This window comes from Melozone crissalis, unplaced genomic scaffold, assembly GCF_028551555.1.
Source record: "Melozone crissalis strain CALT ecotype California unplaced genomic scaffold, PUWL_Pcris_2 ptg000006l_1, whole genome shotgun sequence".
Classification (NCBI taxonomy): domain Eukaryota; kingdom Metazoa; phylum Chordata; class Aves; order Passeriformes; family Passerellidae; genus Melozone; species Melozone crissalis.
Window position 1 is genome coordinate 37,401,192 of NW_026535784.1, and position 26,097 is coordinate 37,427,288.

Genomic DNA, 26,097 nt, shown 5'->3' on the forward strand with positions numbered 1-26,097 from the left:
GAAAGAGATAAAGAGGAGGCCTTCAAATTTAACTCTAGATATAGGCAGATATTGGTCAATTTTTTTTGTTTGGTTTTCATAAAAGAATTCCCAGGATCTGGGCCCAGGTTATGCACATTTTCTAATAACTTTGAGTTAGTGGACAGTTTTACCATTCTACTTCAACATCTCTCAAGAAAACACGTATGAAGAAAGAAAAGGGCAATACATCATCAATGACAATTCATAGGAGAGTCTTAAATACTAAAATTTAAAAAAAAAAATGTTTCAAGACAGAACAATAGCTTAGCACACGCTATGGAACTAGATGTCTGAAATACTGCGCCGTGTACTCAGTTCCCTCAGCCATTTATATACTCCCAGAACATTTCTTTTTAAACAAATGTAAAACTAAGTACCTACATGAACACTAAGTACTTGCATGAACAATCTCAATATTCTCATTGCAAGTCCTGCTATATAAAATGAATTTTCTACAATAAAACTAGTCAGATGCCAAAAAAAGCCTTGGACAAACCTACCTGAATCAGACTTTCCCAAGTAGCACTGAATATCACAGTGGGCAATTGCTTCAAAATTAAGATCTCCCTGCTGGAAAAACAAAACAAAAACATGACAAAACAAGAGAACAAATTTCACTTTCTCAGTGCATAATTTCATAGAGTCAAATAAGAGAATTTTGAATTAAGATAATTAAGTGCCAAGAGAACAAGAATTCCATTGCTGTTCAACTCTGGGGACTTAAACTCTCAATCTTCAGAATGGTCTAACAGAGTGGTCTGATACTGAGCTTTTGTTTCAGGACTAAGAACAGATTTCTGGCCTCAGAGAGACACTGCTGCAGCTGGGTTTGCAGTGCATAATAATAATTCAACACACACAGCTGAACACCATACCTTGGACACAGTCGAATATATCTGCAGAGGTATTTCGAACATCACTCCCACGTTTGTGGACAAACAAATACTAGAGAGCACATTTGTTAGAGTGTCTTTCACATTGAGCTTCAAAGAAAAAACATTCCAGCAGCCTGGAGGTAGAGTGAGAGGTTCAGCAAAGTTCAGAATCTGAAAAGAATCAAACAACAGCTGAATTAAAATTGGTACAGCACATTCTGACACAGGTGGTACCTTGAAAAATGCAAACTTTCTTGTCTTTTGTGTTTTTGCTGTTACTACATGGCCATATGAGCTCATACCTGATCCAAACAGTGCACTTATGCAAATCCCAATACCAAAACATAAGAAGAGCCATTTAGATGCCTATATCATGTGCTTACTCCTAAACCAGATTTGCCTGATTTGAATCAAGCAGTTGTGCCAGTAAATCATTGGCTTTAAAGGTCATCTATGCAGTAAAGGCTTCCACTATGAAGAAATGCTGAATCCTAGAGAGCACAAACACACACATTCAACAATTCTGAGAACAAAGCAATGGTCTGTAATTTGATGCATCTGTAGCTGCAACTCAAATGAAGGAACAGTTGTCAATAAAACAATACAAAAGTAAGCTGGACAGTGAATAATGCCTCTTGAGACAGTAACCTAATGGTTACAGATGTACATAAACCTTTATTTTTAATGGATTCCAACCAGTTCTAAGAACACAAAGTTCTTCCAAGAACCCATTTTGTATGTCAAAAGTCCATATCTTTAAATCAAATACAAAACATTGTACAAAGAAGAAATTAGGCTTACCTTAACTAGATTCTTTGTTTCTCTGGCTATGAAGACCTCATTCAATTCAATGCTGAAGTAAAAATTGTTTGTAAACCATATGGACCAATATCCTGAAGTATTATGATGTGGTTCTATATGAAACAGTGCTGCAGAAGGATCTACATCAAAATACCTATAAGTAAATACATCAAAAATATAAATACATCTGCTATTGTCCTTGAGTACACAAGTGGTCTACACAAGAGAAGATAACATAGCATTCTTGTATGATGGGGCTCTTCTAAGTTTTCCCAGAGAGGAACAAAATTATTTATTTGGGAATAATGACATATGAGAGTAAAAATTCACAAGAACCATGTAAAAGAGACATGCAAAGTATCTATCCCTCTTGTCATGCTATAGTACAACATTGCCCATTGCTTTATGATACAGCAGGCTGGATGAAATTAGCAAAAGATGACTGAAGCAGGAAAAGACTTCACATTTTTTCTAAGACTATCCAGCTTCTGCATTGCATTAAAAAGGGTGCTGGAAATTTTATCATAGACTAAGCAACGTTTACATGATATAAGCTCTTAAAGCACATCTTTTTACGGGCTCCTAAAATTCTTCTTGGGATAAAATATAGAATTACTGCTTTAAATTTGTGACATTTGGCAAATGACACAGCAACAATAGGAAGAAGCCTCTTCACTGACCTTGGAATCAGAGTGACAAAGAAAGTTAACGTCATCTCTTAAAAGTAAGGCATAGTATTTCCATTATAGTATCAGTGCGTGTTAACGAACAAACAAAAATCCACTGCCAACCTACCCTTCCATCACAGGACAGAAAAGACAGGCTTTGAGTGTTGTAGTGCCTTTCAAAAGATAGTTCTTGCTGTTGTCAGCATAAAGACTTTCACTCTCACAGGATGCAGCTGGGAAAGAGCAGACACGTGGAATACATCAGCCACAAGCATATCCAAAATTATTTTCATGGGAAGATTTGCAAGAACAGTAAAAAGGGCAACCTTTGCTGGTGCAATGCTCACACAGGTGAGTAAAGTATCTAATTGAGTCCTAAGACTCAATTTTTTTCAGAGATCTCAAACCTTGGCATAAGAAGTATTCATGAATGATAAACACCTTCAAAAATACACACACAATAAAGCTGTGAAGAGCAATTTTAACCACCTGTCATTGGCATAGCATTCTTACTAATCAGAGCACACTGCCTTCTTTCAACAAATGAAAAATTCCTCTGAAAAAGAGAATCACTTAACATAACAGTCCCTTTTTCTTCTTATTCATCTATGTTTTCCCTAGGAAAAACATGTCTCAACGTCATTATGAAAGGAGCCTGTTTCATTAATGTTTAAAGTCTGTACACTGCAGTCTAGTGGCCAGAACAGGAAGCAGGCTGGAGTCAGGAATGCTTAAATGCCAATCTCTGCTCTTCCACAAACACGTCTGGTTTCAGGCAAGCCTCTTCAATGGTCCTGCCAAGCAATGTCATAGAAAATGACCACCCAAGCACAATAGCCTTTTAGAAAACATATTTTAAACAGAAAAAAACCCGCATAAACCATAAAAGGATGTTGAAAAAGCATATTCAATAATTATGCTTATTGTAAAGTCAGCTAACATTTCAGAAACTGGTTTTTGCCCCGTTTTCAAGTATGTATAGCTTAGAGCCTTCAACCAGCATAAGAAGAACCACATATAAACAAAAAGGGTGGAATGGAAACTATTAGCAAAAAGAATTAATTCTCTTTCTCAATAAAGTCTAGACAAGATGATTTTGAGATCTTTCAGGGTCTCTGCTGAAAAAATTACCCTTTTTCCAGCAATCAAATCCTATTTAATCATATTATCTCCAAATATGGGTAACTTGTACCTTTACAAGAAATAGAAGCAACTTTTGTGAAGTTAGTAGATGATGAGGATAGCAGTACTGGCTCAAACTCCACAGCTGATGTGTATTTTTGTGACAACTGCCGTATTTCCTGCAGGAAGACAAGACAAGTTATTTTTATAGCAGTACTACCCTTATTAGTGCTGCAGCTCCTGTATTAGTCTATCTTCTTGTCAAATTTGCATGCCACCATCTGCCATTTTCTCTTATCTTCTAAATCAACACATGAATTTTTATTCAAGTTAACAGCTCTTACATATTAAAAAAAAAATCCATCACTGAACTACAACATGTCATCTCAAGGACCTACTAGACATTTGGGCACACTTCAAAACTTAAAAGTGTGATGTTTGCCACCAGCAAAATCAATCTGCTATTAGAGAAAGCTAATTCCCTAATAAAATTCACCACCCTAAATTATGACTTCCTGAAGCCCACGATTACCTGTATATGCACCAGGCTGTTTCCAGAATGCATGATAAACACATCTACTGATGAATGACCTGTCCAAAGGAATAAACACCATGGTAAGATCACCAAGGACAGAAACACTTGTTTTGTCAGACACTCACAGGAGAAGCAATCCCAATTTAAATTTTAAAATCTTTGTGTGACAGACACCCTTGTAAAAAGGATGAACTGTTCACATCTTGAGCTGGCAAACATTCAAGAGAGAAATAAAAATGCTTTAAAATGCAAGCATTTCCAGGAAATAATGCAAAGTTGGATTCAACACTTTGGGCTCAAATCAGGAATGGTCTATCACCCAGTAGGTAGTAAACTATTGCCTAAAGCAACAGGAGACAGGGGTAACACAGCTTTCACCTGCTGGTAAGGTGGTACAGCTATGTTGGGGAACCACCTTTGGTCACTGGCAAAGCTATGGTCCCATCCACAGGACAGTAGGAAGACGTAGAGGACCAAAAGAAGGGCAGCAGGACAGAGTAAGAGGTGACCATCATACTACAGTCCTTCCACAAGGGAGGTAACTAAGTTTTTGCCCTTGCTTATACTTGCATTAAATCAGTGTATGCAGGCTGACATGAAAGGACGTTCTCCTACCTGACCCACCATGATTTCTAATAACGTGTGTGCTTTGCTCAGCTGCTTGAAAGCAAGACTGCAAGTGTCAGCTTCCAAAAGAGGGTTCAAGGTATTGATTATGAGCTCCACACATCCCACAGCTTCTCCTCTGCAGCCTTTTCAGCTGGTTAGTTCCCCTGTGCAGACTCTGCCTATCTGCTGTACCACCACCAATCCAAAAGGCTTATAGGACCAACCTCTAGCACAGACAGGACTTATAATTGCACTATATTTAACAGAAAACAGCCCTAAAAGATACTTCTAGTACTTTAACCATCAAAAGTGTTAACAGTGAGCACCCTTGACAGAACAGATGGGAACAATTTTCTACCAGCATCAGAATAAATGTACATCCACAACTCAACATAACAAAGCCCTGGCATCTCACTGGCAGGAAACTAGGTTTACAGTGGGTATTTCAGTTTCAGCTCTTGAAATACCACATCACAGAACAGGCATGAGGGAACCAGAACATTTCATAGATATTCTTTTGTGTATATTGTATCTATTGTTTTGTGACTAGATTTTGAAATGCATCTCTCAAAAGACAAAAAGATCATGTTCCACTTCAACAAGTATGTTAAAAAATATTATTTTAATCTGGATTCTTAAGCAGTTTCTCATTCTCCAATCAGAAAGGAAAACTGGCAGAAATGTCTAAAAAAAGCTATTCTACTAGACTGCAAGGCTCTATAAATAATTTAAAATCCCCTGGATTTAGAGGATTTGCAGCATAAAGAAACTGCAAGGAGTTGATTGTTTTGCCTGTGGAATTCTAGCTTACAAGAACAAATGATGTGCACATCTGTATTACCTCATTACCCTACTTTCCATAATGGCCACTATCCCCAGTGCCATATAAACCACTCAGCCTTCACAATCCCATTATGGTCAATTTAATTCATGGGAAAAAAGAAATGCAGTTATAGATTTAAAAGGACCATGTCACCTTTCCACACTATTTAAGCATGAGGGACTGAAGAATGAAAGAGATCTAGTGTACAGCTTTACAACTGTTACCTTTATGAAGAAAACTGTTTATGATAACTCTGCCTGACACAAATTCTCTGCTACCTGTGTTTAACTGAACTTACTTGGTTTCCCTTACTTGTGAAATTAAGTTGTCACTGAAATTGTTTCAATTTAGGATGTCAAATTACAAATTATGTATAAAACCAAGCTGAATTACACTTAACAGGTAGATTTAGGACTTACCTGAGGTCTTTGTTCTTTCCACTGCTACATAAACTATCAAAAGATTCTCCAGTAAGTATTGTCTGTGCTCCACAAAATCTTGCTGGGCATTTTCCACTCTTACTGTTAAGCTCATTTCTAGCAGCATTGGGTCATCAGACATAAAACAGCAACTCTGGAGTGAGACAAAGGGATATGGTGTGTGTGTGATGGGGGAAGAATAGAAAAAATTCATTACACTAATGAACTTTGAGAAATTAATCAAAGCTATTATCTAAGAGACAAGGTTTCCAGCACCAAAGTGCTGGCAAAACAAAAGTAATTAGGACCTTTGCTAAAATCTCAGCAGAAACCAAACACAGTGCAGGTACAGAGAGCACAGCAAAAACAAAGACAAAAAACAACTAAAAAAGACACTGAACCTTGAGAGAATGCAAATTTATAAACTGTCTTAGTCAGTCTCACCTCAGGGACTGTAAAACAGTTTCCTTTGTTAAATCCTCTGCCTTCAATAAAATGTGCCATAAACAGACTGATGCATGTGTCTTAATGGTAGGAAGACAGTTCATGTTCACTGGTCTGTTTATAGTTAATTTTTCCAAATCCTGTGCTTTTGTCTCCATTTCTCACTGAAGTAATTTTAAAAAAACAAACATACATGTACAATTCTTAATAGAAAACACTGTTGTCTGGCTAGAATACTTCAGAAAAATACAAATAGGATTTTATTTCTGTCTGTAAGTAGTGGCTGCTGTTAACACAGCTAAGTCATAGCAACTACAAGGACACGGACACCATTTTGCAAAAAAAATTAAAGCCAACAAAGCAAAATAGAACTAGACAACCAACAGTGAACAACATTAATTAGTCCTGCATCAAACCACAAAGGTCACTAAATTCAAACGACAAAGGTCACTAAAGGAGGACTAATTTGCTCAGGATGGAGGATTAGGAGGAGAAAACTGGCATGGGAAGTGCTCTCAGAAGTGCAGCAGAACACTTCCAGCTCTTGAGATTTCAAGTGGCACAAGCAAGTACAGCAGGGGTGGGGAAGTGCTGGAGGATGAGATCACAGCTCACACAGCATCAGAGACCCCCAGCACTTGAAATGGCTGCCAGGAGCAGGAGAAGGGTTGCCATGGAGACTGGAGCACAGGCGTGGTGTGCCCTAGGGAAGCTCAGAGCAGAGGGCAGGAATCTGCACTCCACACAGCCTCCCTAGGGAAGCTGAGAGCAGAGAGCAGGAAGCTGCACTCCACACAGCCTCCCTAGGGAAGCTGAGAGCAGAGGGCAGGAAGCTGCACTCCACAGAGGCTCCAATGCTCAGGTGCACCTCAAGTCCCTCAATGCACTGCGCACCGCAAGAACCAAACGGGGAAGGGAAGCGGCTCAGGAATGCCACCATGTGCAACACGTGCTCCACACAGGAATACAGCTATGGAGCCTGGGCCTTATTGCTCAAACTCTTACAAATTTCCTCATTGCTCCTGGGGAACAGGTGCCACTGGCCACAGTGCGGGCCAGCTCCTCACCCACAGCATGGGCACTGAGCAGCACCCGCCCATCCTGTGAGGACACCCAGAGACGGGAGGAGAACCCGGGAGGCACCGCCCAGGACACGAGACAACCTCCTCTCCTGAGGGCTCAGTGCTTTTGGAGAGGCTAACACACTCTGCTAACATACTAGCCCCTCCTCAGCTCTGCCCAGCTGCCCTCATGCTCCTCTGAGAAACAGCCCAGGCTTCAGCCTCTCAGCTCACTGATCACTTCTCACTGTGAACCAGACACTCGTGAAAAGTTTCTGGAGAAAAGAAATTGCAGAAATCTAATCATTTTTGTGCCCCACGTCAGCAGTACAACACCTACACATCAGAATGCTTAGCCTGTTGGAGTGGTTTTGGTTTGTTTTTATGTGAGGTTTATGGGGTGGTGGGTATCATTTTTCATCTCCTCCTCTTCTAAAGATTTTTGTGTGATATGTGTGACACTTAATTTGTATCAGAGGATACAATTTTATAAAAGCACAATTCCCCTTTAAACTGAGACACTGAAAACTGCATTTTTGCTAAAACTTCTACAGCTGTGGAAAGTGTCCCTCTAAGCTGGGCTTAAAATAAGAAGACTTACATAGATATAAAACAATAATAAAACATACCTTAACTTGCTGATATGTGTCATTAGGTAAACTGCATTCAAGCTGAACCCGTAATAGACTAGCATTCATAGTTTCTGTCTGTAAGAAAGAAAAGTGAAGAAAACATCAAACACATTGCCTCAAATATTATACAAATCCAATTCACATGCCATAATTTATAAAGATAATAGGACTGCTTCCTCATATATGTAACATAGCAATGTAAGGAATTTTTTTAATGAATACAATTACTCTGTACAATAGTTCAGTAATCAGTCTCTGAATCTCAAGACTCCATCAATATCTACCTACTTATCAAACTATTATTACACATGATTATTAAATATTTATACAGCATCTGCATAAGTACTCTTACAAATTTTCTTATGCCAAAAAATCTGTGTTCAACAGGGCCTTTGTGTGCAATATAAAAGCTTGTTTCCTTGTTTTCTGTGTATTTTCTTTGCTGATTGGATACTGAAATACAGTATCTAGGCCAAGGATATAATGCTTCTTGGACGTGGTCTGATACATAGGCTTCATGCCAAAATGGACAGACAGAAAATACTTGTTTTGCCTTTTTATTCACTAGAATAGGAAAAGAAAAGAAAATAAAAGATGACATTGACTGTGGCAGTTTGTAAAGCACTCATAAATCTAATGGGGCGACAGCACTAACAAAGCCCAGTATAGTTCATGAAAGCTATCTGGAAATCTGCACTGCCAAATTACTGGCACAAGCTGCACAGCCAGTATATCTCGATTCTGAATTAAATTTTTAAAAAAACAAAATAACAAAAAAAGCCAGAATCAGAATGGCAGACCTGTCACTCTGTCAGTGCCTTTCTTACAGCCAAATGTCAAGCTAATTTTGAGGCTAATGTGGAACCCCCACCCTCTGTTCTCTTGTGATACTGATATATGTTGGGTATCTGCAGGTTCAGGTTTTTGAAGGTGTTGATGAAACTGACTTTAAACAATTTCAATAATTTGATGGTGAAAAGCAAAACTGAAGAAATTTTTGAAGGTATCTAGCATCCTATTTCATACCTTTTTAGTACAGGAAAAATAGGACAGGCGCATGAGTAGAGAGATTTAGCACATGTGTGGCATTTCATGGGGTCCAGTTTTATAAAAGCACTGCCAAAAGGAAGCCAATATTTGCATTCCAAATTCAACAGGATTTCATACCAAAATGACTGAAGCTTCACACAAGAGGGCGACGTAGCCCCTGTAAATGTGGTTAGTGGCAACTCAAACACTGTCCCCAGCACAGCTTCCTGGGGGCTCAAACCCCTGCAAAGTCTTTTCTTTTTTAACAGATGTTTTTGTCTGTATCAAATTGTGAGACCAGGAAAAAAAAACCAAAAAACAATACATGGCTGCTAGTGGAGTTTTAACAAGGCAATAAAATTAAAACTTTGGAGGTCATTTTCTGATCAGATAAAACCTGATGCTTAGAGTTCCCTTTTCAGTGCTTCTTTGAAAAACACTACTGTCATTTAAAGTAACTTAAGACCCCACATCCATATTAAAAAAATCAGCTAGATTGTATTTTTCCAGTCTTTGCTTTTCTTGACCTGGCATAGATCTAAGATGAGAACTGCTGTCCTTAAAATTGAAGCTTCAAATGTACAGAGGGGGAAATAATGCTACTGGGGCATATTTACTGTTGATCTGTTTTCTAAGGGAAATTTTTATTTCTTTGTGAGGCTATCTTCAGAACAGGAAATGGATTTGCATTTCTCTAAGGCAAACAATAATGCATAACTGATGTGCCCAATATCTTACAGCACCGGCAGGATGGCTCTGAGTTCACCCTAAAGAGAAGATAATGCATCTGAGAAGGAAACACTGTCAGAGGCAGAGTTTCCAAACAGACAAATCCAGGACCATCTCCCAGCAGTGCAATCACTCCATTTATACTGTAAACACCACTGCTAATGAATCAGAGCAGAGAGCTGAGTTATGCAGCCAGTGTTTGTACCAGGGGAAAATTAAAAAGGAGAGGCACAGCAGGGAAATCTCAGAGAGAGCTCTGCAAAGCACTGCCACTTAATTACCTGGTGCCTCTATTTTGTATTAGGTCCTCGGGCATACGTACTTGAATGTACACGCACACTCAGCACCCACAAATCCTCTATGAACAAAGACAACTGATAGAAACCACACAAATGGTCTCAAAGATTTTTGGATATATTCTTGCATCATTACCAGGACTGTAGAGTTCAAATCACTTCCTGGAGTTTGCCTACAGTATCACTGAAAAAGAACAAACCTCCTCTTCTTCTTGTAGGCTGATCCCTCAAAGTTCCTGTCCTGGACAATCCCTGGCCCTAAACTGGTATTTCTATTCTGAATGGTGTTAATAAGCTATCCCTGTAATAATGATTGAGCAGAGTTTCATCAGTTTTTTGCAGGCAGTTATCAGGATAGCACACCAAGAAAGCTCTACTGTCTTCCTTCCTTCCCTCTCCACACCCAAGCACCACACTTGGACATGTTTGCTTCTATGATCCTCTGCCCAGCAGAGCAAAACATAGCTTAAGGAGTGCTACATTTCTGCCAGTACTTGCAGTATTTCCCAAGCTGTCAGTTCATAAACTTTGACTTCCTCTGGGCAGTCAGCAAAGCGGTATCTGTGTGTCTCCTACGATAAGACCTTCCACCCTGCATGCCACTCCTCCTCTGACATTTCCACCATCTTGAACATAGCCAGGCAGTGATGCAGCTACCCTCTTAGTGCTGTCCAAATACTAAACAATGCCAAAAACCAGGCAACTATAGCAAAGACTACACCCAGAAGCTGGGTAAACAAAGATGACCTATATGGGCTGCACCATCTGTTACGGCTTAGTGGTAACTAGCCACTGCTGAGTGGCCACGTGGATGTACAACGGATTCACACTGTGGGACACTGCTCTTCTTCCTCCCAACAAGTGAGCCACAAACCCAGAAATCCTGGGATCCAGGAGCACAGGCAGAGCATGCCAATCCCAACCCTTCAAAAGCTCAAACATTGAAAAGGGTAACAGAAAGATGGAGACATTCAACAGTAAGAAAGGCAAGTTTGCTTTTTTCTTTTCTTATTAAGCACAAAAGTTTCCGGTAAAAAACACGCGGGAACAAAGTTGAAAAAAGAAAGGCCTTTGTGTTTTGCCCATTAAAAGATAAAGACAACACACAAAATTAATGCTCATTTTCAACAAAAAAATTCAAACACAAACCTGTTGCACATTGTATTTCCAAGGGAAACATTACCATAAACTTCCATCTGTAATCCCCAGGTATATGTTATATTTCCACCACACATAGCCTACAGTGGCAAACTTTTACCCATATTCCCTATTTACAATTCTGGCCTTAACCTTCAAAATAGTTTCAAATCGAGGAATCTACAAAAGGGGTGGCCAATTTGGTGAAGAAATGGACAGCCCATTACCAAAGATACTACAGAGCATGGACACTTCAGCTTGACAAAGTGAAAGTTCTGATGCCACCTACAAACACTTCTAAGTGTCAGAAGCAGGACAAATTACATAAATTAAATGTGCATCTCAATATAAAAAATGACCACAAAGCAATTTAAATTGGAAGTCAGGTGTAGGTTTCCAACCATCAAAGTAAGTATTTGGGGTAACAAGGCCTCCAGCAATTCTATAAGTCACTTTACCTAGCCCATAATGGGACTACATGATGTCAAAGATTTTTTGGCCTTGATAACCAAGGATGTCAGTACTACCAAACAATTTAAACACAACCACCTTTAAAATAGAAGGCAAAAATAGACACACAGCATGGAGCTCTCTGTCTGAGGTTTCTAAGCAGTATAAGTGGACTTCAGAGGTAAGGACACCTTCCATGTTTCAAACTAAAAGCTGTCACGCAAGGTTAGAACTCAATCATCCCAAGGTGAAAAGGGATGTGCAAATGAGGCTCATGCTATCCTGAATTTATTAAAATAGATATTTTATGTCAGTTAAAAATAAACAGGGAAAAAGAAATGTGCATATGACTAAGTGAGTATGACTGGTTTGTTTTAAATGCTTTTTCACTACAAGACTCCATTCTATGTGTAATAGTTACGTATCCTTCAGCTTGCCCTTGTGTAGTCACTCACTCAAACCTCATCAACCTCTCTTCCTTCTACATCTTCTGAGCTTAAAATATAAACTGGACAAAACATAATGATACCATTTTTTAAAATGAGATCTGGATCAGAATGTAAGGGAGATGAATTGAAGAAGGCACTTCTGGAGAGGACACCTAGCTGTAGAGAAACATTCTTCTGAGAGGAACTCAAACTCAAACCATAAACTCCTGTCCAATATTTAGATCTATAATCTTCAACAGCTGAGGAGCCCATTCCACTGCTGCTCAAATTGATAACATGCAGTGAAGAGTGTTACCTTAATTACAACACACCACAGAAAAACTACACCCAGAGCTTGGAGAATTGAGTCAATGCTCTCTCCCACCTCATGTCTTACAAGATTAGTGCCAGGTGGTACCATGCTGCACTGCTAAACATGACCTCAAACTTGTACTCCATACAAATAAAACATAGGATAATGTTTGTCATTCTACAGTGAGGAAAATGTCAAATGTACCCCAAAGCTCCTCCTCTCAGAAATTCAGAATAACTGTAAAAAAGCATGTATGCAACTTTCAGATTCTACCTGACAACAACCCATTGAGCTAGATATGAAGATGCAGACATAACCAGCATCAAAAAAAAAAACCCTTCTCAGTTCTACCTCTAGCACCCCAAATTACAAAACCAAACTACAAAACCAAATTACAAAAGCAAAGATTTTTGCTTCCTTTCCAAGAGTCTGTCTTTGTTTGTCCACAAGCAAGTGCAACTGTGCAACTACAGGGAAGAGACTGGTATGGAGGAAAAGAAAGGGAGTGAAGGAAACTGTGCACTAACATTGGATAGAAGCAAGATTGATCTAAGATATACATAGGAGATTGAAAAATACAATCTATGCTGGTATTTTTTCTCAGAACAGAAGGCATCACAAAGGCAATTAACGCAGCTTACATTTAGATAAAGTATTACATTTTGTTACATGCTAAGGTATTCTAAGTATGTTTTTGGAAAAACAATGTCTGTGTATAATACAACAGGAAATCTGAAAGATCAGTTTTTCAGATTAGTTATTCACTTGAGAGGTTCTGTATGGACTGGAAGACTATGAAAATACCTGCAACTGCAACCAAATGACAGAAATCATTAAACTTCTTTCAACTCCAGTATTTACATCTCATAAATTCAGCTGGCTGTGTTCTCCAGAGCTCCTTTGCTCCCAGTAAGAAAAGCTGGTATCTTCAGCACTGACAGGGGCAGGAGGGGATGCTGCAGCCTGACTCCCAGCTCCCAGTCTCATCCATGCAGCACACCATGCTTTTTAACTGTGGCTAATTGTTGGTGCAACCCAGCTGGAAACTCGCATGGGAACTGGCCAGAAGTGAAAAACAGAACAAACCAATACAGCTTCCCATCCTTCTCAATTTTATGGTATAAAGTTAATTTTTCTGTTTAGGGCAGACCAATTCTCTAGTTCAGTCAGAGCAGAGCCTCACAAATAGTTTTGCCAGCACAGTTTAGAGGGTAATCCCACCACAGGGGCACGAAGAACAACAAGTGTGAATAGTTTAAATGCCAAAGACTGTCCCATAAAGCAGCTGATCACAGTAACCCTGCATCTTGCAATCTCTCTCCTGCAGTCACTGGTACTCGGATTTTTTGCTAATGTTCCTTGCATCCTCACAACCTGAGGTCAAAAATCTTTTGTGGTTAAACAGACTTGGGTTTCTCCCCTCGTAATGTATACTGTACCAGTGTGTGTGATGCCGGGATGTTCTGAATCTGTGGAAGCAGTAAGTAGGCATTTGCTAGCTGCACTTTAGGTTCTTCTGGAGAAGACATCAGACTTCCTGTTCCAAAAACCTGGTATTAAAAGAAAAAGGTCATTACATCAATATCTAGAATTTCAGTTTTAACAGCAGCTTCCAAAACTACATTGCTAATAACAACAATCTTCCCAAAAACAGATCAGTTTTTCACATTAAATTATTTTAAAGGACAATAAACATAAAGTTCCAACGTAAAAAGTTATCATAGACATAAATGGCACTTAAGAATCATCACTCATTCATTCAAGCACTATTACAAAGACAAACAAAGTACTCACTAGCAGGACATCAGGTTATCTCAAAAACGAAGCATCTACATTCTCCTACTATTCTCCAGGCAATTACAATACACCTATCACCATTTAGGAATAAGGTAATTTCTAAGAAAACTAGTAACATAGTCCCACTGAATACTGAATTCAATGGCTCTGCCTTAAAAATAGAGTAAAATATTTTCTCATTATTTTGGTTTTTAAAGACAGCTGTTTTCAGAACATTGTAAGAGTTGTAATTTGGATGGCTCTACTGCATTTATATTTTGCCCCGCCAAGATTAGTTTATTGACGAGGAGATGCACAATAACTGAGGAGTGTGGAGCCAAGAGAGATCAAGGAGGCAGGAGATCAACAGAGGCTGACTAAAATTACTTTGGGCTTTTCACTTGTATGCATATATTTGTTGTTTTTTAAGAGGAAAAATCCACGTATTTTTAATTAAGAGGATAACAAAATGCATTTTATGCTCACTGAAGATCTCTGACTACAGATAGAAAATAACAAAACAAAGGGAATATGCCTTTTTTTCTTTTTAATTGAGGTATTTATAATACAGTGGTGCCTTGTCTCCATTTGGGTGATTCTTCTGAACATACTCTTGAACAAATGCATTAGAAACATCAGATGTTTCAAAGCTTTGGGGCTCTCAAGAGCACTGTAACTGTGCATCAAACACTCAAGTCATGCCTCCTTTTGAAACTCTTAAACCAAATGTGAGCTGAAAACATGGACAACTACTTCCTCTGTCTCAGGTGGCTGGTGAAAATGTCCAGGAAAACCAGCCTGCTACTGATTTTTGCAGCAGTCCAACAGGAAACAAACTGATTTTGAGGCGGCACTGACAACTGCTTCCCTGCAACTTGTTGATAAAAGGCTGAGCTGACTGGGCAGTAAATTAAGGGCACAGGGAAGGGTGAGATGTCAGAAAGAAAAGGTCAATCACTCTATAATGCACTTTTTCCTCATCCTTGATATGTTCCTGCCAAATGTGGCACTACCTCTAATAAATACTAGATAACTGCAACATTTGTATTAAAATCCCAAGTATTTCAACTGAACTTACCTAAGCTTTCATTTAAGGAGCTTTGTTTTCCAGCACAAGATCAAAGTATAGGCATTAAATAGTTTGATGATTGATCAAAAGTGTCATTCTTTTTAAATCACTAAATTCAGAGTTAAGATTTTTCTTCATCAAAATAATAAAATCCAAGAATTTGGAGTATATAGTGTCCCTTAGAAAAAGTTTTAAAAGCTAAAGACCTGCTCAAATCCACCAGTTATTCAGAAAACAGACAGCTTTAAGGCACAAACATTACTTCAACTTTCATGTTTTATGGGCCTAAACCTCTAACCCTGTGCTACATCCCCAATGTGTTTACATAAAATCCTGCAGAGTAGCTGAAAACCACCTTAAATAATTCCTAGTGGGTTTTTCCCAACAAATGCTTTCCAGCACAGTGCAGTCTAGACTACACTAATATATGAAACTAATTAGACCAGGATCTTTTAAGTACACACATACAAATACACTTGGTTTTACCACCTCAACTGGCCCCACTAACAGCACTAAGTTTAACCACATACATGTATGTGATCATGACACTAGCATGATCTGGTAAAAGGGATGAATTGGGAACATTACCCCACCTGATCTGTATCAGGAATTCAATTAACTTTCAAAGTCCCTAAAATTATGAAAACCAATTTTTCAAACACAAGAAAATCCAAAACTCAAGCTAAAAATAAGAGCAGTTCCCTGATATGAAAAATAAGAGCAGTTACCTGATATGAAAGAACTCCATGAGATGAGGTATTTATAAATAATGAGCTTTCAATGCTGCCTTCTTCTGTGGGCAGGAAGAGTACTCTGAAAGACATCTTTCCCATGGCTGGAATCACCTGCAGAGAGCACAAAGAAGCTTGCTTGGTGCCAGTGATCACGCACTCCCCACTCAGTCACAGGGCCCAGAGGACACTTCCACATGTACATCCCCATCTGTCAATCCCACTAAGCAGAACCTCAGCACTGAGAAGATTCATCTGTGTACAGCTCTCAACTCTTACTACAAAGCTGAGATCACGCAGCAGCTTGCCAAGTTATGGCTGGAGTTTCTCAGCTAGCATGGGGCCTCACCAGCCAAGGCTTCTTTTTGGATATTAACCCTGCAGCATGGACAGCCTGTGAGTGCACAGAGACACCTCCCCACACAGAGAGAGATGGCTATTGCAAAGTGAATCAGTGCCCCTGTGATATACAGGCAAATCAGCCAAGCTGAACTTGGGCAACACTCTCAGTAACTGTGGAATAACAATGACATTTATGTCTGCACAGTAATACCCATTCAGCTATAGTAAAAGCAAAAATCAGATGAAAACATAATAAAACCCCTTTGCACATCAGCAGAGGATAAAAACTGGGCTTCATCCAACTGAGATCACAGCAATTCATTCTTAACATGCATTATATTGTTAAAAAAATCAGAGTTGAAATAATGGTCTTAGATCATAAAGGCAATTATGCCCATTACTGCAATGCAAAATACATAAAACATTTCACTGCAGGTTTTTCTGACGAATATGCAAGACCGTTCAAAAGACTGAAAATTCAGGGCTGTAGAACACCCACATGCCTGTGGATTACTGCATAATGCTGCTTAAAGCAGAATGTGATTTAAACAGCCTCTCTAACACTGAAAAATTCTTCTCCTCCTCTGTTACTGTCAAACACATTTCCTACTGTAGGTTTTGGATGGCTTCTCCCAAACAAGTCTAAGTAGAAGTGAACAAAAAAACCACTAGCAAAACAGAAAAAGAGTTGGAGGTCCTACAAAAAAGCGCAAAAATACAGAATGAAGAGCTCATGCCAGAGGAAGCAGGAAGGCTTGGCACTTGGCCATTACATACTTTGCAAAAGTACATCAACACTCACCCGGCTATGAGCGGGAGACACATGAAACTGTCTAGTAGCTGTAAACACTGAATTGACTACAACATCTCTATCTCTACTAGGGTTGTAGGCATGCAGCATTTTAGCTCTGGGTAACCCCAGTAACCTAAAGCAGGAGAAAAAAAAAGATAATTAATTATTCACTTTATAAGCACATGAAAGAAACAACACAAATTACCCTAAAACATGTTCATCTGCAACAGTTACCTACTTGTAATTTATCTTTGGAAACACACCAAACAAATTTTGCCTTTAGTATACAAAGGCAAATATGTAACGCTGGGATGTGAGGTACACTTGGCCAAAACTCACTGGAGTAACTAGGAGTTTGAAAAAAAAAAACCTTACAAAGCACAAAGTTTTGGATAAAAAGATTTAAATAACTGAAGTCTTGTTTTGTCAGCTAAAGCAATGATTCTCTTGAGGCTTTTGCTTTAGCTAGTACACCCTAAACCCCAACATCTTAGACATTCCTCCAGTGCATCCTCTGAAATATTCCTTTAACTCACAAGGAGACTGTGTTTCTTTTTAGTTACTGAGAAATCAAAGTCTCATTATCACTTAAGAACAATTTTTAAAGTTTTCTTAAAAGAGAACTAAGAAAAACCTCATTTATTCGACCAGCATGTTTTGCTTGGGACTCTGGATTTTGTTATCAGAATTAAGAGGCAAACAACAAGTCCTTCCTCCACTAGAAAGGCAATCTTTCAAAAATCAACAACCAGCATGCAGCAATTATTTGACATCCATGCAGAATCACCTGAAATGTACACCCAGAATGTATTATAGTCCCAATTATCTTTTCCTCCTTCTCAGAACTATGTTGATTTTTAACTTACAAAAGACTGCAAGGCAAGAAATGCACTTCCAGCTCTGTGGCAATTACTCACTACTCTGTTTTTCAGATAGTGGCATGATCCCAGCTAATGCTTTTTACCCAAATGGAGCCCAGTGTAGCTGTTCCTCCACACCTCATTATTAACCAAAATAACAATCATGTAAGATACTCACTGCATTCCAAAATGCAGAACTGATGGGTGAAAATGTAAGGCCTTCCCATTTGGAGGCATTTTTGCTGAGAAGCTGAAAAAAAGGGAAAAGAAACCACAATGAAAATTTAGTGGACATTATGCTACAATCTGCAGGGAAGGAAGATACATTGCAGGCTCTTAACTCCTTCTGTTCTGAAGCTTCCTTCCTTGCACAGGTCTCCACAGTCATGCTGGCACACCTGTTTATGGGGCTGTGCAGTGGATTGCAGAGGGAAAACAACTGGGATGAGTCCTGAGGAATGAAAATTACGTCAGCATGGAGCAGATTACTTGCCTATGCAAGCACTGGCACAGGCACACCTGAGAGATGTAGAGGTAGAGAAGTAAATGGCAGCTTGGACAAAAGCAGAGATAGAGGAAGTGCTTATATAGCTGTGACTGTAATGTAAAAGCCAGCTTGCTTCTTCTATGCAGAACAGAATAAAAAATACTGTGAAGCACATATATCATCATCTTTCCTTTGCCCTACAAAAAGTCACAGTTCTAGGACATTTTTAGCTTATTTCAACATTACTCAATATCCTGTAACATAGAAATTCCATGATATCTTCATCATTTTCTCAATTAAATTTTCTCAATTAAAATTTGTCTCCCACAAGTCCCAAAAACCACAGTGATAAAAAACAAGCCTAGCATTTGTTTATTTTATCTGCATACCCAGTGCCACCCTGTTAAAAGCTTCCCCAGAAGCAGTCTGCATGTTGAATAGCCAGAACCAGTTTAATCTTTACTGGATGATGCTAATAAGCATCCTAGCAAGGATGAGTCGAAGAAGGGAGAGATGGACTGTGGTCTCATTAGGTATCCAGCTGCTTTGCATAATTTGTGGTAGTACAGTCAATTGGTTCCCAATTTTAAAATGTAGTTCTGTGACATTACACCTTTAATATCTCTTACTGTGTACAAAATCCTGCTGTGATATTCCAAAGCAACAGACATCATAATTTATTACCAGTCAGGAAAAATAATACTTATTATTATGAAAACCCACAACTTTTATAAAACATAGAATCATAGGATGGAGAGAATTCTCTCACTACTGTAGCAGGCAGAATGCAATATATCCAAGTAGCATTCCTGAGGAGCTGCTAGTGACAGCATCCTTCCAACCACCTTGTCTCTGCAGCAGCCCACTCTCGCTCCATTCCCAGAAACACTGCAACATCCAGCACCTTCTTCCTCTTCCAAAATTCAACCTCAGGTACATACCCAGAAGTTAAGTCTGAGTACTGTTGTAACACATACATATTAAAATTACTACTGTAGTAAAAGGCACAGATATTTGAGGAAGACATGTTTCTTAAAGGCCCTCAGATACTTTTATTGTATGCCTACACATGCACAGCGGAACAAAAGTTAAGCCACTGGTTAATGCACTACAATATGACCTTGAACCTCACCACAACATCTTACAGGTACTGCTGAAATACCTCTTCCCACCAGAAAAATCTTTCCTGACAACAGCAAGAAGTTGAGTGCTTCTCTCTGCCGATTCATGTAATTGGCAATAGCTCTCCAAGACTTGTCCTCCTTGTGAGGAATTCTAGCAGCATCAGCTCTTTCCCTCTCAATTCTTGCTCTTTGCAATAGGTACCAAATGCACCAGCTGGGCACAAATGCAGCAGTGGATGTAGGAGACTGCACTTAATTTGGTCTAGGTGAACATGGCCATGCTGTAGCACTGGCTCTTATAAATGCACTGTATTGCTGTTCGACCAACCCTCTACTAGTCAAAAAAATGGGAAAAGCCCTATAAGAGTAGCAGCAGGAGGATCCCAGGAGTGCCATTTATTCCTTCTGGAGATGGCAGCCTGGACCTTGCACGGCTGAAGCCAAGATTCAGTTAATGACCTGTGCAGGTTCTGAGCAGGCTCCTGAGCACTGAGATAACTTTGGAGCATCCCTGCACACCGCTTGACCAGGAATGGTCCTGTGATTACAAGACACCCAGCTTCTGCTTTGCACCCCACAAAAGCTGGCAAGTCACTTCAAGCTCCAGCCTGGCCCAGAAAGCAGCACAGCCACATTCCTGTGGCACCGTGCCCATCGCCCTGCCCACTGGCCAGCTCCAGGGCAGCTGCACCACTTATCAGTGGCCCCGAAGCAGTGCCAAAACATAACCTGAGAGCTGAGTTTCTTCAACAACAGAACTGGGGGAAAGACAACTACCACTGCTTTGTGTTGGGCTTTTTTCCCCTCAAGGGAAAAGATGACAGGTTGGAATAATGGGAACAGGCAGGAGAACATTCTGCTCATGACAATCGAACAACTAGGACGTGCTTTGAAGTGCACCACTGTACAGAGAAAGAGACAGGCCCATCTACATTAGAAGTGCACTTCTCCAGTTTCTGTCTCTAAAAGGCAGCTGGAAGCTGGCAGAACACCATTCTGCATCCCCATGTTCCAAACACAATTCAGAGCTCTGTGGGGAATCTGACACTGAAATAAACACCAAGGCAATTTACTTAGATGTTTAAAATTTGAAGTCACTTCTAACAAAAAAAACCTACTTTTTTTTCTCTAAGAACATCATCTTACCAATAGATTCACCTCAAATTATGCCCAAAATTGCTCTTTTAACTACAGATGATGTGTCCAAAAAAAGTACATGGATCCTTTCATGAGAATGTCACAGGCTTGGGAGAGACAGAAATATCTGCCTAAGAATGGAAGTCTTGAAACAACAACAAGTGTGGAAAAACAGGCCTCTTCACAACAGAAAAGGCCCGGTTTCCACTTTTACTCTTTCAGTGCTTTTTAAATCTGCTAGCATCCCATTCAGCATGCCATCTAACAAAGCTGGTCCCCATGTTCCATGGCATCTCTTTTTGGCAGACCAGTTGAACAGCATCTTCTGAATGGCAGATTTCGATAGAGCAGTTCAATTCCAACATTTCAGAGGATACTTTTAAGCACGAGTGAACTGGAGGAGGAAGAAACAGAGGAGGGCAAGGAAATTCTTGGCAATAACTTTGAATGGTTGGTATGCATCAAAATTCTAGTTTAAATGGTGCTATTATCAATTCCCAGCCCAACAGTGCAATGCGCTTCTTCCTCTCCATCCACACAATATATCTAAAACCCTGACACCTTGAACCATCCATTTCCAGGAAAAAAGAGTAAGAAAAATTGGGGAGGGCACCATATGGTCACCCAGAGCACCAGGAGGCTCTGGGGACAGGTTCTGGCAGGAAAGGTGAGGGTGAGCCCACGAAAACTTCACCTCATCACCCTCGCTTGCAGAAAACACCCAGGAGAGAGAGACAAATCCCAAATGTGCACACAACCATCAGGAATGCCTACCAGGGAGAAAGGTGGATATGGAGCTGAAAAAAGTGGGCTGGAGGGGAGGTAGGGTAAGGAAGAGGGGTGACACCAGGGGAGAAGAGCAGGATGGAGGAACGCAAGCACCATTAATCACTTGTGCAAGCAGAGGAACACAACTCTAGGGCAGCATTTTTGGGGGGGATTTTTTTTGTTGTTTTTTAAAAGGTGCATGAGCTGTAAAATATTAAGCTACCGTATTCCCTCCACTAAGAAGCCCCAGAGGTGTTTGAACGTGGAGAAGCTCCAGCCTCTCACAGTGTTTCTTGATTCAGGAAAGAACGTTTTGGTGTCTTGTTGGTTTGGGACTATCAAAAGGAGATGCTAATGTAGGGATGCTGAGAGCACTGTTAAATACAGCATTGATATTGTTTTGCCCTTGCTTCTTTCAGTTCTGTTAGGCTGTTAGGATGTATTAAGTAAATACAGGTAAACAACCAGGTCAGTATTTACAGTCCCAAACCCTAATATTTTTATGCAATGTACATTACAAACATTTTTTTGAAATAAGCAAAAGCCTTATGCTCCTCCCAAATTCCAACAGAAACACATCTTTTTTCACAGGAGATTTGTTCCTACTTCACTGGTCAAAATCACAAGAGAAATATTTCTCCTAAAAATCCAAACAAAAGAGCAGATCCATCTCAATAAATTGCTGGAGATTACATTGGGGTTTTTTGTTTGTTTTGCCTTTATCTTAAATGTAATTTTAAAACTGAGTTAATTAATCTGATTATACACATAAAACACTCAATCTGCAGAATAAGCTGCATTTGACCAGAAGTGAAGGACATTTCCTGGAAGGACATTTATCCCAATGTTGCTTTTTTTTCTATTAGCTCTTTTATGTCTTCCTTGTATCTTTAGTTCTTCACTTGAATTGATTACTTTATACTATCTTAGCATGCATATTATCTGATGATTCAGATAGGAACGTCTGTAATTGAAAATAATCACAAATGCTACTTGGTTCCCTTTCTTCTTCCTTCCTTTTTGTATGCTTTGTTCACAGCACATGCTGAAAAAAGCAAGTCAGGGAAAGGCATTTTATTGTCAGGCCTTTTGCTTTATGGCTGCAGGGTTTTCTTGGAAGCAGCAGGCAAAAAGGACTGGATTCTTGAACATACAAGAGGTCCTTTTTGAGTGTATCTGTTTAGGCAGTACTGTTTTATTTCTCAATATATTGATAAAAGTAAAATTTTACTTATGTTGAGCATTTTAACACTTTGCATGACCAGTGCAATCATATTAATGAACCCACAAGATGAGGTTTTGAGATGTGAAAGCATGTATGTATTGTACAGGAAAGTACTTTTTTTAATGCAAGCTGAAATAGAGAAAATTAAATAAAACCTCTCTTTACTGACTAATTTTAGATCAATTCCTCTAAACTACATCTGATAAAGAAAACACAGAATGGAACACATAGGGAAACAGTCAAACACAGATACTTTTAATCATGCTGACTGCAGCTGATGCAAAGAAATTATTCTGACAAATGAAAAGAGGTAATTAAGGGGTAATAGATATAGAAATAGAAAAAGCAGCTGAATCAAAGTCTTATGCAGAGCTAATGCAAAGCTTTGGTTCATCATATCCCTAGTCCCTCTCATCTCTCAACTTCTCCTTTACCAAAGGTAGTAAAAACCGCAACCAGTATTAGGAACATTAAAGTGCAGCTCCTGAGACACACACAGTGCCTTTGAAAGAGATCATGAAATTGTTTGGAAATACAAAATTAAAACTTGAGTTTACTATCAAGGCAACTCTGAACTCTGCCAAAACCAGAAACAGGAACGGTTTTTAAATTATGAATTTTTTGTAACCTTAACTTCCTTCCTAGAGACAGAAAGAGTCCTCAGAAACCAGGAAATTGTCCAGCTTGCAATAACCCTGCACTGCTCATGGGCAAGCTATACATGGTGTGTCCCTGTGGGGCTTTGGTACCTGAGGAAGAGCAGGCACACTTGCCACCCTCACCTCCAGAGACTTACAGGACTTCTCCTGAAGCCCTGTACCAACCTGTGACAATACATGAATCATTCCATCTCTCTAGATTTTTTTTTACTTTTTAAAGAAAAAGAATGACCAAATGAGAATTTTGAATGCTGGAAACCTAGAGGTCCCCAAGGCTCCCTTATTTTTAGCACTGCATTTTTTAGGAAGAGAGGGAGGACTGACTCACTGCTTCTGAATGCTTGGGATTTGTAACCCATCATTAGGAATTCACTTACATGCTTTACCAGAGAGCTGTGCTTCTTCTGGAAGAAATTTTCTTTTTGACTGTGAGGGTAATGAGGCACTGCAACACATTGCCCAGGGGAAGTTGTGGGTGCCCTGTCTCTGGAAGTTGTTCAAAGCCAGGCTGGACAGGGGCTCTGAGCAATCCAGTCTACTGGAAGTGTCCCTGCCACAGCAGGGGTATTTGAACTAGACTGAGGTCCTTTCTGGTCCATTCTATAATTCTGTAAGAAGGATGGTTGCCTTTATTTCCTATGAAGCACACTACATACATGAAGGACTGAATCCCAGACTGTGGAAAGCAGGAAAGGCCAAAACAGTGTTATCTGGCAACTAACATGTGCATGTATACCTGCTGTTCTGCATGTTTGTGCTACAGGAAAATAGGCAAGGACAGCTAAACCAGAAGAAACCAGTGAAATGGATGAAACAAGCTCCCTAAAAACAAATCCCATAATTTATGGCATAATTTAAGGAGGAAGGCAAGTCTATCAACATTTTCTTTCTTTTTTATTTCCTAAACTACTGAAGTTGGAAAGGCAACATATAGCTAAGACCTGCCCACAAAAGTTTCAATGAGTGGATGACTTATTTACAAAGGCAGTGAAGAGGTAGGTAAGCCTAGCCTGTGTAAAGCAGAAACCATTTTGTTACTACTTCCATACTTCCACCTGGTCCCTCATGCATTGCTCTGCTCCATACTCTGGCCCTGGTGTTTCCATGGCCATGGGTCACCTTCCTGGGCAACCTTCTGTCCTCTCACTGCCTGTGGTCCTCCCCTTTTCTACCAAGTCCTGCAATAGCACTTACACAAACCATTGGCACAGCACTTACCTAAGCCAACAGTGCTTCAGTGTAATTTAGTACAAAACAACAAAAACTGCAATGATCAAACTCAAGAGTATCTCACCTGATAGGCCTTAAAGCCACATTTCTCAATGGGGTGTAAATGGGAGGACACAGATTAAAAAACCTGGCTTTTCTCTCTACCCTCACAATCAACTCCAAATCATTTAAATGCAGACCACAATAAAACTGAGATTAAGACTTGTAAAGAAATCTAGGGGAGATGATGATCAGTGAGGGACAAAGCGCTGTAGAGAACATCTTGGTGAAAAGAAAAGGCTTTCTTCCTCAGCTGCACCTGTGGTTTGCATTTTAGTAGCAGGAGCAGCATGATAAAGCGTGTTTAAGAGCAAAATGGAATTACTCCCTACCATAAATCAATCCCCAACTTCTGAAATAACTGAAATTTGTAGTAAATTAAGATGTTAATTCACAATTACTTGAATTCATTTGAAATTATTTTCTGAAATCACTTCTTTGAAATCCTTTACTTACCCGAATTTCAACAACTCACTAGAGATGTTCCAGGGGGACCATGTACATTTTAGGCATCTTGGACAGACAGCAACCAAGCTACTTGTTTTGGATGCCTGTCCAGGGCCCACTAGTTCAAAATGCACATCAAACACATTTTCCTCTGAAGCACCTCTACTGCTGCCAGCAAATTCCATATATCCTGCCAGGCAGAACATCCACCTTCATTTTATTTTTGGCTTCATATAATTCAACAACTGCATTTACATTCTGCAATATTTCATGAGGTAAACTCTGATAACTGCTCTCAAATAAAATCTTTAGCTTGTTTTTCTCTTTTATAAGCTTCTTTACAATTTATCTTTTTCAAAGAAATCAGCAATCTTCCATTAAAATTAAAACTGCAGAAATGATACAATTTACACTTTTCTTTTTTTAAGTTCTTCCCAAGACAAAAGAGCCACTTGCCCATCAAAAACACACAGTTTTGGCTCCATCAGGAGGCCTCGGTACTCTTGACATTTTGTCTTTACCAGGTCCTGGACTTATGAGGTTTTATGAAATTACTGCATTTTCATGTCTCTTTGAAGACTGCTTCTAGCCCATGAGTTTGCAAAATAAAACCAAAAATCACAAAAGCAGCTCATGCTAATTTTTTTCCTTTTTAAACATTGAAATTTTTTAGCCAAATTCACTTCTTTGCGTAATTTGCTGACCCTCTAATTGCCAAACCCTAAAAAAACCCCTCAGAACATTTAGACTGCCTATGTAACACAGGTTTGTTCTTCAAAAACTGCCACTAAGATCACAAATAATTGCTGAGATGTTAATTTTTGCCCACCTTACTCGATTAACTACAATGAATAAGGGCAGCCAAAGCTGAAGCACCCTGGCCTATTTAATTCATGTACAGAAATGGCTGCTTTTTGAAGAACACTGCCCAACTCTCACAGAACTCAAAACCTCTACAAGAGAAGCTATCAGTCTCCACTCCTCTGAAAGATCAGGTCCTCCAGCCACACTCCTGCCC

General features: G+C 39.5%; 1 protein-coding gene across 3 annotated transcripts in view; it reads right to left on the bottom strand.

The window, feature by feature from the left end:
* Nucleotides 1–26,097, bottom strand: part of TMEM131L (transmembrane 131 like) — a 79,971-nt gene that overhangs the window by 27,085 nt on the left and 26,789 nt on the right. For all 3 annotated transcript variants that reach the window (XM_054293646.1, XM_054293651.1, XM_054293643.1), the window contains exons 4-15: nt 18,142–18,213; nt 17,113–17,236; nt 15,966–16,082; nt 13,832–13,942; nt 8,008–8,085; nt 5,874–6,027; nt 4,020–4,078; nt 3,558–3,666; nt 2,493–2,598; nt 1,698–1,851; nt 897–1,067; nt 522–591 (exon numbers count right to left, since the gene is read on the bottom strand). In XM_054293646.1, the coding sequence (XP_054149621.1) occupies nt 522–591; nt 897–1,067; nt 1,698–1,851; nt 2,493–2,598; nt 3,558–3,666; nt 4,020–4,078; nt 5,874–6,027; nt 8,008–8,085; nt 13,832–13,942; nt 15,966–16,082; nt 17,113–17,236; nt 18,142–18,213 (1,325 nt within the window). The remainder of the gene's footprint in view (nt 1–521; nt 592–896; nt 1,068–1,697; nt 1,852–2,492; nt 2,599–3,557; nt 3,667–4,019; nt 4,079–5,873; nt 6,028–8,007; nt 8,086–13,831; nt 13,943–15,965; nt 16,083–17,112; nt 17,237–18,141; nt 18,214–26,097) is intronic.